At 39.9% G+C, this 15693-nt stretch overlaps 1 protein-coding gene across 1 annotated transcript; it reads right to left on the bottom strand.

Moving 5' to 3' along the window:
- Positions 1–358: 358 nt before the first annotated feature.
- On the bottom strand, positions 359–15149 carry mfsd2ab (MFSD2 lysolipid transporter A, lysophospholipid b). The gene is made up of 14 exons (XM_030789030.1): positions 14898–15149; positions 12754–12879; positions 11490–11614; positions 7374–7497; positions 7196–7274; positions 6911–7080; positions 6698–6788; positions 5661–5779; positions 5377–5460; positions 3977–4060; positions 3371–3483; positions 3109–3252; positions 2595–2771; positions 359–2351 (listed from the first exon to the last, which is right to left on the bottom strand). The coding sequence occupies exons 1-14, from the start codon at positions 14985–14987 to the stop codon at positions 2297–2299; spliced, it is 1581 nt and encodes a 526-aa protein (XP_030644890.1). The 5' UTR covers positions 14988–15149; the 3' UTR covers positions 359–2296.
- Between the last annotated feature and the right edge of the window lie 544 nt (positions 15150–15693).

The raw sequence follows: 15693 nt of genomic DNA, 5'->3' as shown, positions 1-15693 counted from the left end.
TGAATATAATTTTATAGAATCCTCTTGGACCTATGGCTCTGTTCATGTTAGATCTCCACCACTCAAATATCATTTCAAAATGAATCCAAAACCCTGACATAGTGCCAATATTGTTTTCCAGAAAAAGTGGTGTAATATGAGTGATACAAACACCCATTTATTTGCATACACCTCATATGGGTAGTCGCTAAAGTTGTTTTCTGGAAAACAACTGAATCATGCAAATGGTGTGAACAACCACAAACTCCCACTTCTTTCCAAATAAATTGCTCAGTAACACTTAACACTTGATTTGAGAGTCCCTCAAAAGTTTGAATGTAAAACACATAGAAGAGAAAAAATTAATGTTCTTCAATTAGTCTTTATTTACAACTGTTTCAAAATCGTGTCATTGTTAACATCTGTTTTAAATAACTAGACAACTGTACATTTCCATCAAACAGAACTTCAAAACTCTGCAGACATTTACAAAGTACTGTACAGACATTATATACATATAAACAAGTGTATTGTCTGGTATAATGGCTGAAGGAGAAATAGAAAACACGACTCCCATTTGAATACTCAGCCCCACAGCAGCAGTACATGGATAGAAAGAAGGACGTGTGTCCATTAAACAATATCACATGTAAAATGATGATTACTGGATAATGAAACATGCTTAATACATTAGTGATGAGGAGGTGTAAAACATTGTTACAATACAAACATATGCACTATAAAGCGCAATGATAAAATGTTGATGTGATCTCATCTGTAAAGACATTGTTATATGTTTAACATATGACAACATATACAAATGTATATCAACATGTCATTTCACTCCATGCCAGTACATGAAATGAAAACTCCAATCTTATGGGTCCAAAGATGGTGTGTGCGTAAAAGAAACACAACAGCAGAAAAAATGATTCCCTACAGTTTCAACAACGTCAAGTTCAAATCAACTGATGTGAGCATGGCAACTTAAATGCCAGTATCACAAATTCACATTTATAAAGCTGACATACCTTAATTTCATGACCACGGAGGATGAAGAATTTTCTAAAAAGGATTCTGGTATTTACTACTATATCTGACAACAGTACAAGTAAAGATACTGCAGGTAACCTCTAGCATTTTTTTTTTTTGAGGTTAAGTTTATATAGTGTGACTCATCAGCTACTTTCAGTTGAAAGAACCATCAAGTTTTTTCCTTCACCTTAAATATAAGTACAAAATGCATGTTACCAAAGTCAGCAACATTGGTGTTTTATATTTACACAATATTAAGAAAATAAGAAATAAATACAATTTATCACCTCATATCAGAGGGAGTTGCTCACCCAGTTTCTACTATGAGAATGGTTCTTGGGAATTGTTATGAAATTGTGCCAAGATCTCTACTTAGGTACGTCCAACCGTAGAGGAAATGATTTGGCAAAACTATTCAGCAGAATTTCTGTGTGGTTCTTTGTTTAACTGCTGGTGTAAAAAAAAAAAAAAAAACTCTTGAGGGAAAAGACTGACTTTTGAGGATGTTCTAATTCTTTTATAGTAGTATAGTACTCAATGGGAAAAAAAACAAAATCCACATTTCTCCAAAACCCGTTAAACCACGTAAACTACAGCACACCTACGTGTTAAGATAAAAATACCTACAAAGTCATCGCTGGCACTGAATGTATGTTGCTGTGGTTTCCCCATTGTTCAACAGGATAGAACAAAGTCTTAAATAAATATTCCGTTAGAGGTGTATTATCCGTTATATTAGAAATCACTTGTCTGAAAAATGTTTCAGTCATGTTATATATCACACACAGATGTGAGACAATTGATCTGACACAAAAATGGTCAAAACGTCTGTCTAAGCCCTGCAAATCAGAGCTATATCAGGCTTCTCCCTGTCACTCTGCAGACAGAGTAGCGTAAAGCAGCTTTTCAAGTTAACTCGTTTTTTTGTTTTCAAGATTTTTAACAGCCCTTTTCGAGTAAGTAGCACCAATACTGGCAAAGCAACCCAAACAGAAACGAAGTTGAATCGCATTTCGAGGACTCTGCAACTATTTGAAAAGTGGAACTGGGAGGGACAGAGCTGTTTAGACTTGTAAACAGTAAAAAAGAAAAGGCTGAAGGAATCTTGTGATCCTGTGTTTGATGTTGCTGTAATATGAGCAAGGTTCATGGTGGCACTGTTGGCAAAGAGAGTGCAGTTTGGTTGCTTGCATGTCTTCTTTGATTTGTTTGGGCTTGGTTGGTCCCTATATCTGCCACCAACCAACAAAAGGTTGAATGCGTCCTGTCGGCTCCAATGCTTTTACACCAAATTGCCCAGCTCGGTGGAATCTGTTTCTGAATCAACTTCATTGTCCCTGTAAATACAGATAAGCAAGAATTACAAAAGAACATATTTTTTCCCTCAAAGCTAAGACTGCCCCAGTTAAAGCCACAGAACGACTGATGGTACGAATGAATCGATTATGGTTTACAGCATTAAATAACCTTTTGATGTTTTACATTCAGTTAAAATTAAGCACTTACACTTCTTAGTGGCACACTGTTAAATTACTGACTCCAATTAAGATATGTTCTATATGTCTATTAGAGAACCATACCTTTGTTCCTGAAGAAGCTTCCGGTTACCCTGTCGTCTCTCCTCATTGATGGGGTAAGTCACAAATATGATTAGCCCAATAATGATGAGGAAAATGGGAGCAGCGGAAACCAGTATCTTCAAAGTCAAATGCACTTCCTTTGGTTGTGAGCAGCCTCTTGTGATGTACCCAGCAAAACTTAATTATTGAGAGATAGAAGAAGGCAAAAATTGGTTTGGGTTATTAATATTTACCCAGATCAGATTTTTTTTTTTTTAAATCAAGCCATATGACTAGTCAGAAACTCATTCTTGTGTCATGTGAAATAATGGTCTAGAAAGAGACTGTCCTCCAAACCCATTGGACCTTTACAAATGAGGCTTAATCGTCTTACACATCAGACAGCCAGAGACAAATCCTTCCACTGTAAAATTATAAAGGCAGACCATTCTATTGAGAAAGGCAAATCCAACTTCAAAAAGTAGGATTTGGTCCTTTGAGAACAAAGCTGGACTGTGAGCGTGAGTTTACTTACTCAAGGCTAAGTGTCGAGATTCCCAGGGAGACTCCGGAGGCAAACTTGGTGAAGAACACGTAGAAGGAATAGAAGATGGCTTCGTGTCCCTGAGTTTCAGGATTGGCCACTTTGAAATCATCCACCACATCAGGAAGCATGGACCTTTAGAAACATACATAATTGCATGAGCTTCACTCATTAAAGTCTATGTTACGGTAATATCATAAGCTTTCAGCTACTACCTTGAATCTATACAAGCGGTCTATTGCCTTATACTCACCATGGCAGAAGAAAGGCAGAGGCCACACTGACACCAGCCATGAAAGATACAATGTAAGTCACAACCAGATTACTCTCCACACACGCCACCAGGATCAGGAATGGTATGACAGACTGAGAAGAAAACATACAGGAATGATCAGTATCTCAGTGCTGATCAAACTACACACAGTCAGTAATGTTTTCCAAAAAATTACTATGACAACTACACTGATTATGACATTTCAACTAAGTATGCTACTCCACTCCCAACAAATTTGTATTGTTGTTGCTATGCATATTAATCATTTGAACAGGGTTTGGTAACCTGTAGGACTGCAGATACATAATTACTGTTATATAATCACAAAGGCTTTTGAACTAGTCCAACATGAAACACGTTAATTAGGTAAGTTGGGGCCCGAACAAAATCTCCTAGCAACGCAGCTCTCCAAAAGGTGGTTTCCCCTAGTTCCAGGGCAAGCAATTTCCCCACACCAGTACTGTTATCCAGTAGGACGTTCTAGATCCCACTCCACCTCAATGTGGAGATCAATGACACACACAGCATGAGACTACAAATATTTGACTAACATGTCAGACTGTCTCTGGTGTTGCTGAAACTTACCGAAGAGCCGAAGTAGACAGCTGTCTTCTTGCCAAAGCGAGTGAGGAACCATTGCCAGAACGGAATGGAAAGAGTAGCAGAAAGCTGGAGAGAGATGAGAGATTGTGGAATTAATACGTTAGAATCACATTTCTCGGCAGTTAACCACTGGGCTAAAAAAAAAAAGAAAAAAGTCTCACTGGATGACTGACAAGAATAGAATGAAAGTATCTTAATTTCCCCGCAACTGAAATTATTAGGATCTGCCCTGAGGCATCACAAGTGGTACATACCAAGCACATAACAAGATTAATCAAGACACTCTGACAAAGCCACCAGTTGCTGTTAGCTGTCCCCTCAAATTCTCAGGGAACACTACAGAGCATTTTTTGGTTTTGTCTTATTTTTTTTAAAAAAGCCATTCAAAATTTGCAGCCAGGTCAAGGTCTGTGCTGAAAGGACAATGACATCCTGTACTGTCAGAGTACACGTCTGGGCACGTGAACAACACCACATCGACTGCCAAAACTGACGGTAAGCACAGTCGGGGGGGGGGGGGGGGCGTTTTTAACTGGTGCACCTGGGCCTTTATCAAATGTTTAATCTTTTCAGGGCATCAAACTGCATTCAAAGAAAATGCATAGGACACTATCACAACAATCTAGAGCTATAATCTGCATGACAAGTGAGAGCAGCGGAACGAGACAGCCACCGCGGGATGAGCCAACAGGTTTGTCTTTTATAATATATCCTTGAACTGCCAGTTGCTTTGCTGAATTTGAACCTGAGCTCAAAGGCTGCAGTACTGCGTTGCTATAGAACAAAACAATGAGAGATTCATGTTTGCAATAAGTTTCTTTTTTTTGTTCTGGACAAAGCTCCATTTGTGTACAGCCAGATGGGCTTGATTAACAGAAATCTGATGTGTGTATCAAACGCCCTGTGCCTCACCACGTTCTGACCACACCCCTTTGTTTGATTTCACTCCTTTCTCTCTTCAGACGACGGACTAGCAACATACATGGCAAAATCCACTTTTCAGGAAATATTCTACGTTATAAAATAGATATGCATCAGGCTAAAACCCACAAATCCTCATAACAGGATTTCACTGTTTTCAGACTAAACTCAGTCTGTCTGTTAGACAGGTGTGAAACAAATAAATAACACAACATCTTTCCTGCGCTTTTTCGGCAATGAGGTCACCAAAGGCCGTGTCTGTAATTGTGTACTCACATTATTCCATTGTGTTAAATGCATATTTAACAAGCTTACACACCCTAAGTCATACACAGAAAAACAACTGCAACACATTCCCCGACTTCACACTCAAGGTGAAAGAACTAAGTACACGTGACTTTTCTCCGATGTGGAACGGCAATTCAGCTTAAAATATGATTTTATGAGTGGTTAATATTTACCATTATGACAAGTAAGATGTTCTGGAAGTCGTTTCGGAAACCCAAAGTGGTGCTGCAGAAAAGGGCAAAGTTCCCCTCCAGGAGCTGCAAGATGAAGAGAAAGAAAATACACATATTAGCAAATCCTGAAAAACAAAATGGAAGCCAAGCACAGCTTTGGGAAGCCACAATGGCTTGAGGTTCATAACCCACATGGCATAGCCCAAAAACCTGGCATGCCACTCGCGATCCACAGAGAAACAGAACTTCTCAGCTGACTGCTTGGATCACAGAACACTGCTTACCATAAAACCCAGAGAGGTGAAGAGAAATCCCATGACCAGCTTGGCATAGGGAACATGTCTCATCACCAAGCAGATACCCTGGACAAAAGACATGCGCTCTGATTTGGGCTTGCTGATCTCTGTTGAGGAACGAGAAAAAAAAAATTATTTAAAATGAAGGTGTCAGTGCATAACACTTTTATTTCAATTCTGACATTGAACTATTTTGTTCCAGTATCTATTTGTCATGGCAATTAGTACCGATTTTACAAAAGCAAACATGTTATAAAGAAAAAAAAAAAGATAAGGGGTACATAAATTTTGAAAATGAAACAACAGGCCTTGAGTTTACACAAATTTTCATTTTCTAAAAATAAAAAGTGGCCCAGGTCCCAGTTGGGAAGTCTTTAAATACTGTTACCCAGTCAACTCAGTCAGAACTCTACTGGCTATAATTTCTCTCCCTTGGAACACATGATAGCTGATACAGCACGTTCTTTAAAAACCTCATTGGCTGGGCGTGGGGTCTGTATACAAACTGTACTTCCAGGGGAAGCCCATTGGACAGTACACACCATACACAGAACCTGATCTGTGCTCTCCTCCTCCCAAGGGCAAACCTTGTACCACAATGATGGCTCTGTTATATGTCTGGGAGACTGAAACCTCCACCCGATTCCTGATTTTGTCAGTCTGGGATTGAAAGCTCAGTGCTCTGAAGACCCATTTTTAAACAAAGATCTCATTTCAGATCAAACTCTACATTCTCCGTAAAAGTTCCCACATTGCTCTTTGTTTCATTTTGCGGAACCCTGACAGTATGCCAACTAGTATCTTAAAGCACCCTGAAGTTCTGTGGAAAAGGCAGGGTAACATGACACAGGAGAGGTAAGCCGCAATCAGACCTAATCTTATTTTAAAAGTTCAAGGTATAACTAATTCCCTTTGGAATCTTGACCCAGTGAAAATCAAGAAGAAATATATTTGCACACGAGGAAGATTAAAACTGAGGACAAAATTTAATGCCACAAAAATCAGAGAATCCTGGCTTTGCTCACCTTTGATTTCCCTCACGCCAAAGAAGAGTACAATTGCACACAGGATATAGATAGCACAGATGACTCCAGATGCAATCATATAGGCGTTTCTCTGCAAAAGGACAAACATAAAAAAAAAAAACAAGAGTTAATGAACCGTTTATTTTTCATTATGCGCTGCAACACGATCCGACCCTCTTGACGACGCCAAACGGCTGCTATGTCGAGTCTTACCGTATGGGTCAATGAAATACGTGGCTCACTGATGTTGACCTCTGACATAGACATCGTGGTTGTGACGTTGAACTCGTCGCCGACGGGAATACATGGAGCGTTGGCTAGCCCCACAATCTGGCCTTGGATGGCAGTACCAATGACAGTTCCCAACACTTCAACAGTCATCCCTAATAGAGGACGGATAAGGTTAGCCATCTTTGACAGATGAAATAGAATGATCTAGAGTTATGGTCATGATGAGGTTTGGGGGTCTCATATACGTAATGATTACTCTGGACTTACTGTAAGCAGTGGCTGAATCTCTCTCCTTCTGTTCAGAACTGATGAACATGGTAAGGGCAGTGTATGGCACATGGAAACACTGTTGAATCACAGACAAAAAGAAGCAGATTAGTTTCCCCACACACATGCAAATGTAACTTTATTAATATTTTATGCAAAGATAATGACGGTTACTCACTGTCTGAAGAGTCTGGAAGAGACAGTAGAAAACAAGATACCAGATGACTTTGCCATCCTCAAAAGGTGGAACGTACCAGATGAGAAAGTAGCACAGAACTGCAAAAGGAGTGGACAGAACAACCCTGTGAGGAAAGAGATACGAAACATAAATATGACGGCATTACAGGAAAAAAAAAAAAAACAAAAAAAACATAACACATGGCGTAACTGGAAAAAAAAAATGAAGAGAAAGGATGACAGCGAAAATCCTAAAATCCTAAAAGTGAGTCACAGGGGTCATTTCAAATGTAATGTAATTACAAAAAAAAAATGTAAGGAAGCTTATTTAGGGGTTGGAGTGCTGGCGACGCTTCACTTGATGGCTATGGGACACCTCACTGTTTCCAACATAAGGTGTCTCACAACAAACACACACTGCGCCTGTGATGTCACTCTGATCATTGTGAAACAGTAAGAGGGAGAGGCGGCTTCTTAGAGGAGCCATGGAATCTCTCATGTCATTTCCCGCCTTTGACGCGCATATCCTGCTGTAGTCGGATGACGCAAAACAGGACGGAAAGATTACCAACAGCGTTGCAATGGTACGACGGAAGAGAGGTGGAGCCCAGGCTAGTTTTCCCAATCAGAAAGGAAAGATCATCGCGCATCAAGAGTTGGAAAAGAGTCTGCTTGGGTAGACTTCCCTTTGGAATCTCATTCAGTCTCACGATCCTTGTTATGGTTCTCGCACTGTGTGATGCCAAAGCTGATATGGAAATAAGAAGCTAATCATCTGCCCTAACAGAAAAGCTTGAGTCAAAACACCCTGGCACCTCTTCACTTCACCTATTTAATTCCAAAGCCTCCAAAGCCAGGGTAAAAATAAAACAAGTCAGATCATGCCATTACAGGCAGGCGTGTGTTTGTTAAGTACAGACCTGGCGCGGCGCAGTAGATATTCAACATTCTCTAAGATCCAATGTAAGAATTAGGCCTATTGCAAACCACAAAATACAGCAAACTCTATAAAACGGGCATTCACTCAACAACATACTGTAGGACTAGACTTTTATGTAACTGGGGTCTCAAATGCATATTGATATTTTATTTTGAGCGTCCTTCATTTGCATAGAGGATAACTTTGAAATTAGAATTTTATCAGTTGGTCAAACATTTGTGTTGATTTTCCTTTCGTAAAAAAGGCCAAACATGCAAAGGAAATCAAATAGAAATGTGATCTTCTCAGAACATGTGGTATTCTCTCCCACCGCTGTATTTAACTTGAATACGATACACGCCCGTGGGCTAGGGCTCATATGTCATGTTCGCCTGAAATAGAAATGTCACGGCAAAGAACTTAACATACTGAGCTAAGAATTGACAGTTCAAATGTGACAAATCATATGTCAGACACAGCAGATTCAACCCTCCAGGTAGTATTGCTCTAATGTAGCAAATGCCAAGAAACCCACACAATATCGCTTCTATAAAGAAAGATCAGATAAGTCAAAATCTGATGGACTAAGCTGACCCACTTTTGCAAAACTAGGTTTGATGATGTCTTTTCGACAGAGCCATAACATAATAAATTACAACCAGTGTCTGTGGATTTAATGTACTCTGTTTCCTTATTGAGAGTGTAATTCCATGATAATTTTAACACAGTTCAAGAAGTAATGGAATTTATTATCGTTTTTTGGGTTTTTTTTTTTTAAGACAGTTAAAGACATCAGTTTAGGAACTGATGGCTGTTACGCTTTAAATGAGAAAGTAAAATCTTAAAATTTCTAACTGCCACAGCCACAAATTACTAATTCCTGCTCTACAAGTGGTGACCATAAAAAAAGAAAGAAAAATGTCACATGCCATTTGAACTATAGTAACCTCCAAAAGATTCCTCATATCCTTTTTGGAACTCAGAGAACACACAGTTGCCTTTCACGGCCTCTGATTGGAGAAGGAGTAGTGGTGTGTTGTGGGCTGGACCATTCAGGGTTATGTTATTTGCATATCCTCTATGCCCCAGCCCCCTTCTAACGTGCCATGAGAACTGAATTTCTGACTCCTAAGCACAACTGAAATGTTTCAGGCTCTCTATCTTTTAATGGCATCACTTCTTGCATTCCAGACACCTGAATATCAAAAGGAAGCTTTGGGAACAAGGGAACACCCCTTCTTTCCTGTCCACTCAACAGACAACAGTCCTAACAAATGCAGCTTTATCTGTTTATGAAGTCTTTCTCATAATCAAAGGATATCATCTTAAGTTAGAAAATGTGTGTGTCTCTCCTACTGTGAAATTACTTAGAAATATGCAACCAGAAGTCACGTCATGTTAACTTCGGCTACTGAAGGACTCCCAAATACAGCAGAACCTGGCCAGACAGCACACAAAATCAATTATTATTCTGAGTGCTCTTGATAATTAGCCATCTGGGAACAGCTGATTGAAACCGCATCCACCCATAACAGCTGTGTCCCTCACTCTTCCTTCTACCTTTTTTCCTTGTATCATCAGCTTGCATCTAAACCCACACATGGGAACATTCCCAATGGAAATGCCTTAATGCAAATGGACCCCCTAGATATTTCCTCTGTCAATGCACCTCTGTGGCATAAAAGCAACCAAAGAAAACCTATTCAGATTCTCCAGGGCTGAAATAAGAAATGGAATTGTTGGAAAAAAGTGAGTACACCCAACATGTCTAACTGTTCAGTCCCTCCTCACATCTACTGTAAACCTTAGCACCCTTAGGATGGGGCTCTGTATAGGTTGTTTGCTCAGCTACCCCTGTGCTTTAAAACAGCTTCTATGTTGACAGACCTGCTTGTTACATAACGAGTAAGGGTATGTACATATGACATTTTTCTCATGAAGCTAGCCATTAACACCCTCCCCCCTCCCCCCTTACATTCCCCACACACACACACACACACAACCCCCTTGCAGTCATGTACATCAATTACTGAATCTGAATGAGTCGGTTTATGGCCCAGCAAAGGTGCAAGGCTTCTGCAAGAAAATTCCGTTTGGATGCAGAGTTAAAAGGCCATGCTATGTGGGGGTGAGGTGCGCTGCAGAATGGAGGGGGTGGGGAGCATACGGAGCCATGGGGGTTGCTTGCAAGGTCATTGACCTCTACTCAAAACTGCAGGCAGAGAGCAACTCAATAGTCTCTGGGGTGGAGACCTGTCTTAACGCTCATCCAGTCTCCCAGTCAGCTCATCCATGAAAAAAAAAAAAAAAATCATAAAATTACAAAAGAAAGATGTGTGCTTCAGATATAACTTGTAAAGAGAAAGAAAGCTATAGAGAAGTATTTTATAGGCCTTTAAAAATATTTCAGTCTCACAGCAAGGGGTTACATTCGTCAGGTTCATGAGAAAATTCCACTGCAAAACTGCTAGAAGAGAAACACGTGACCATCTTGAAAAAAAAAACTCTTTTTAAATGAAGAAACCCAGATTTTTAATTGGCTTTTAAATATTGCATGAACTGTATTGACTCATTTTCCTTCCAATAAACTTTTCCCACACTTTCTTGAGTTTCTTTGATTGCATTGTATTGTATTGACCAGCAGACCTTTATCACACAGAACAAAATGTGAATGCTGACTTAGGCAAAGTACTTTGCAACCCAGCACAGTCTAACAGGCCTCAAACAGATACTGGGTGTCTTTCTCACGCCAGTCAAACGCACACTGACGTATCCTCTACAAGCACTGCCAAACACACTTGGCACTCTGTACCATACTCCTCTTGACATTTGAAAATACCAGTTCAATGACCACACTGAACAAGTGGTTCGTTTTAGGGTTCGTTTCTAGTCTCGAGAAATATAGCACATTCACCGGGACAGGACAATCTCTGCCCGCAGCAAAACCCTCAGCTGAAATAATGCCCATTACTGTCAGGGGGAGGGTGAATAGTGAGTGGTCTGACTTTCAGACCAATCATTTCAAAGAGCAAACCCTTTGTGAGAGTAGACAGTTTCTATGGGGTGACTTGCATATCTGTGCATGAAGGAATTCTGCTTGAGCAGCACTAACTCTCAACACCCTAGACTGATGTTAAATAAAAGCTAGAGAATGAGAGAAGTAGATGGAAGAGCCATATAATCAAGTACTGGACTCACCATGGTAGCATTCTGCCAAATCTGGTCCAAGGGCTTCGGCTGACCAAAAAGCCCACGGTGGGGTCAGTGACGGCATCCCAGGCTCGCCCCACAAACAGGATGATAGAAGCATAGAATGGATCCAGCTTGAAAAGAACAAGGAGTAACAAGGGAAAGATTCACAACTGATCATTTTTAAGGAAACACCCACACGTATTAAAGAAGAATCTTGAGTACTTTTATGAAACTAAGTTGTGAATGCTTAAGCACAAATTTTCATTTTATTGAAAACGATCTATCTGGAGAGATCCAGCTTCCATTGGGCTAAAGACTGGATGGGTGGGGTGGCTTAAAATTCTTGAACGTAACGTCAACGAAACCAGTTAAACCATCTTGAGGAGAAAGAGCACATAACTCATGAAGAACATAAGTCACCGGACTGAGAAAAGAAATTCTCTTCATCATGTACTTGAATAGTGCTATTCAAATAGAATACCACAGGCATCTAAGCCTTACAAAGGTAACATGTACAGAGATCAGGAGGTATGCAATGGGCCAGTGGATGAGCTTGAGGTACATGGGCCCACGTAGCAAGGATGTCTAATGAGTAGACTGACATCATTGTCCTTATTCAGAGAGGATACTTATCTAAATGTGCAAAACTAACTCCAGCAAACCCACTGACAGCCAACACAACATGATTAGCTGCTAATCAAGCAGCTGAAAGCAGTTTTACAATTCACACTGCAGGAGGCCTTGGAAAGTACTGTCTCCTCATTCTTGGAACTGTGATAAACGTCAGAAGCAGTTAAAATAGCTCTTTGGTCACTGGTGATGGCATACTGCTGGCATGGTCTGTGAACTGGCTTATGCTACAGTGACTCTCCTTCAGTTAATGACATTAAAGAGCTTTTTCCTCCTATTCATTTTCCAGGACAATACCTCCATTGTAATTGTGACTGTCTCAGTGTCCTCTGACTGGGCATGTAGAGGGCAAAGAAAAACCTTTTGCTTTTATATTTAATCCTCAATCGGAATAAACCAAGGTTTTGAGGATATCAAAAGCATGACCGAATTTGAGAAACACAGACATGCCGATTGGAATATTCTCACAACAACAGCTGTGTGGGAGCATTGCTGTGATGAGAGTCATTCTGCATCATAACAGTGTGTTGTTAGGTGAACTGTGAGACAGTTTAATGAATGTCAGTTACCCATTAGCCTGCATTTTGAGTAATGGATACCATATTTGGTCATCATTACGTTTAGAGGGAATTCTACTCACCAGTGCCACATCCAGAAGGTAAATCTGTAGGAAGAAACCTAGAGCACATCCCGTGATCTGATAGGGCGCTCCTCCAACAGCATAGCACAACTTGCTACACACCGACAGCCGACCCCTCTGTTCATGCTGACAAAGTAAAAAAACATTTAGATTTGACAATGACATTTGCATCCTTCTGAGGAAACTATTTTAAGCAAAAATCACAATAAAAAAAAATCCTAATGCCTACAGATTCAAAGTCTTAGACTAGGGTTGCTGGGAGACCGCAATGATTTAAAATGGCTGCAAGCTGCTATTAAAATGAGTTAGGATTCTTATTAACCTAGTTGTGGAGCAGTTTGCTACGCAAATACCTCACACATTGGCAGCTTGAATAGGAGTTGTAGCTCGACTAATCTAGGGTCTCCCCTGTCTGAGACACGGTCTAAATAACGCTTAATTGTTGTAGGGTTACGCTCTTCAGCTTCATTAACTCTGCAGTCTATAACATAACCTCGTTTGCCCAGATATACCCTTCTTTAAGCTCCAGACTTTCAGCTTTGCATAACTAGGTCAACAATTCAGCCAGCGGGCAATACACAATACATACATTATAACTGTGACCTAGAGAAAATGTATATTTGATTGTATGCTTCTATGGCACTATTAGGCTCCATCTGCTGAACACTTCCACCAGGCACTTGCCCAAATCTACAACAGCACAGGCTTGTGATAACTTGCCAGGCTGAACCAGCACAAATCAATGAACCTACACATCCCCAACAGAGGCAATTCGTCGATTTTGCTATGCACAGTATTTCCACGGTTGTACTTTGTGTAAGTTATAAACAGCAAGGTAAACATGATGGCACCCACATCATATACATCATACCACCATTGTACATTTTATCGTTACTGTGGCTAAAGTTAAATTTCACTTGAGTAAATTTCATGTTCAAAATGGACCGTATGCAAATTGACAGCTTAATAATTGAGATATAAATATCACAATTTCAAATCACCCTTAATGGCTGTCACATGCAAGTCTTACTGCGTTGCCTACTATGGTCATAGTGCTTGCTGCCTGAAACAACTGATCATTTTTCATCCCGTTCTAGATTAGTGGCCATGTGTTACACTGATTCACCCTTAGATTCTGAAGTCTCTTTTTAGCTGCGTGCATTCCCTGTAATAGTGTGTCTTAGCTGGGAGGCACATACAAATTATTTAAAGACGTGATCTGAATATCCATCTAAGGAGTTACCGACGAGTTCATTACATTCAACTCAAGCTTAAAAGAGCGGTGAGAAGAACGGAAAGTACTTTGAGAGTTCTCCTATTTCTCAAGGTGACTTTGAATTGAATTGCTCCATGGGTTCGACCGCATACTTTGACAATAACCAACTTCTGCTGCAAGAGGTTTATCAAGCAATAAACATACATTAAATGTTTTTCCCCCAATTTCACGCTTTTTTCCTGCTCTCATAATTCCTAAAATAATACCGGGATTTAATTTCGATTAAAAATATTAATAGAACATGCTGTAATAGAACAACTTCTCCTTTAAAACTGAAGGTCGAATAAAGCAATTCTGTTCCGTTCATTCAAACCACTGGCCTCTCAACTTTCCACGCATACAGCTCCAGTCGGTCCTGACACGTAGCTACTTACGCTGGGTAGGCTACTGCGACCATAATTGGACTTCCTGGTCTGTCACAGATTCAAAATCTTAACAGCAATGATCAGTTTTATTTTAATTTAAAGAACAGAATTTTCGCACATCCAGTGACAGTAACGGGTGATTAATTCAAGGAGAATTACCAGCTAGCATTTTTAATGCCAACCTGTGGCTGCCATCCGATTAATTTCCTCAAAATGCCATTTAAAAAAGCAATCTTACATTACCGCCTAAGCAGGTTTATGGTGAGTCATTTACATTACAGACCGCTCAGATTTCATAATTTACAATTTAGAGGCAGTCCATTTACAAACACTGAACGGGATATCCACGCCCACATCCTCATAACTTAGTTGATATCCTACATATTTGAGGCTATCACTCTGTCATGTAAGAAATTCGTTACTCTAAATAAATTCAGACAAGGAACACAAGCAGCAAACACACGTGAATTAATCAATACTGCTTACAATATAAATTTGCTTACCTTGCTGGCTAATTTAATTTCATCTTGACTGGCAGGTTTCTGTAATAATGTGGCATTTGAAGACTGTTCGGCTCCTTCTCCTTTTGCCATAGCTCTTTCAATATCTCCTTTAAATCCCACTGTATATAAATATGTGTACAAGTACTAGTGTTGTGAAAGTGAACAATAAGCTAGTTTTTAAACAAGAGAAAAATCGTGTGTTGTCGTTCCTGACCTCGATTTGTATACTGACTCACCACTAAGTTGCCGGTTGTAATTGAAGTGTAAGAAAGCTCCGCCTAATCAGACGAAGTCATTCATTCGAACTACCACACCTCCCTTGCTCGCATGATTTTTCTAATGGGCGGAGCAATGAAACTGTGACGGTGACGGTGCCCCTGTGAACATACGATAACGCAACATCATGTGGAGAAAAGTCATGTAGAGAAAGATTACAATGCAAACTGGCCATCTTCTCTGAGAAAAATGCAGTTAGTTATGTGTTAGCCTTTGTCTTCCTGAGAACGTTTAGAAGTAATCTGGAGGGTTGTGTAAGAATCAGAAAGCTGAATGGTCGTCTCAGTATTACAGTAATTGGTTTGCTGAAGCATGACTCCTCATATTGGAGACTATTAGAGTAAAAATACATTTAACATTAATTTCAAATGCATACCCAGTGGTCATATGATTTCGTACTGCCGAAACACGTAGCCTTGTATTACATACGGACCGTACGCAGAATATCGGTCAAAGCGGAGAAAGTGCTTTAGATTTCATCTAAGTAGCCTACACAAAATCGCCAACAAAACATATTGAT

This window comes from Chanos chanos, chromosome 12 (genome assembly GCF_902362185.1).
Source record: "Chanos chanos chromosome 12, fChaCha1.1, whole genome shotgun sequence".
Lineage (NCBI taxonomy): Eukaryota > Metazoa > Chordata > Actinopteri > Gonorynchiformes > Chanidae > Chanos > Chanos chanos.
Note: the sequence above shows the minus strand (reverse complement) of the source record. Positions and strands in the feature narration are given on the sequence as shown.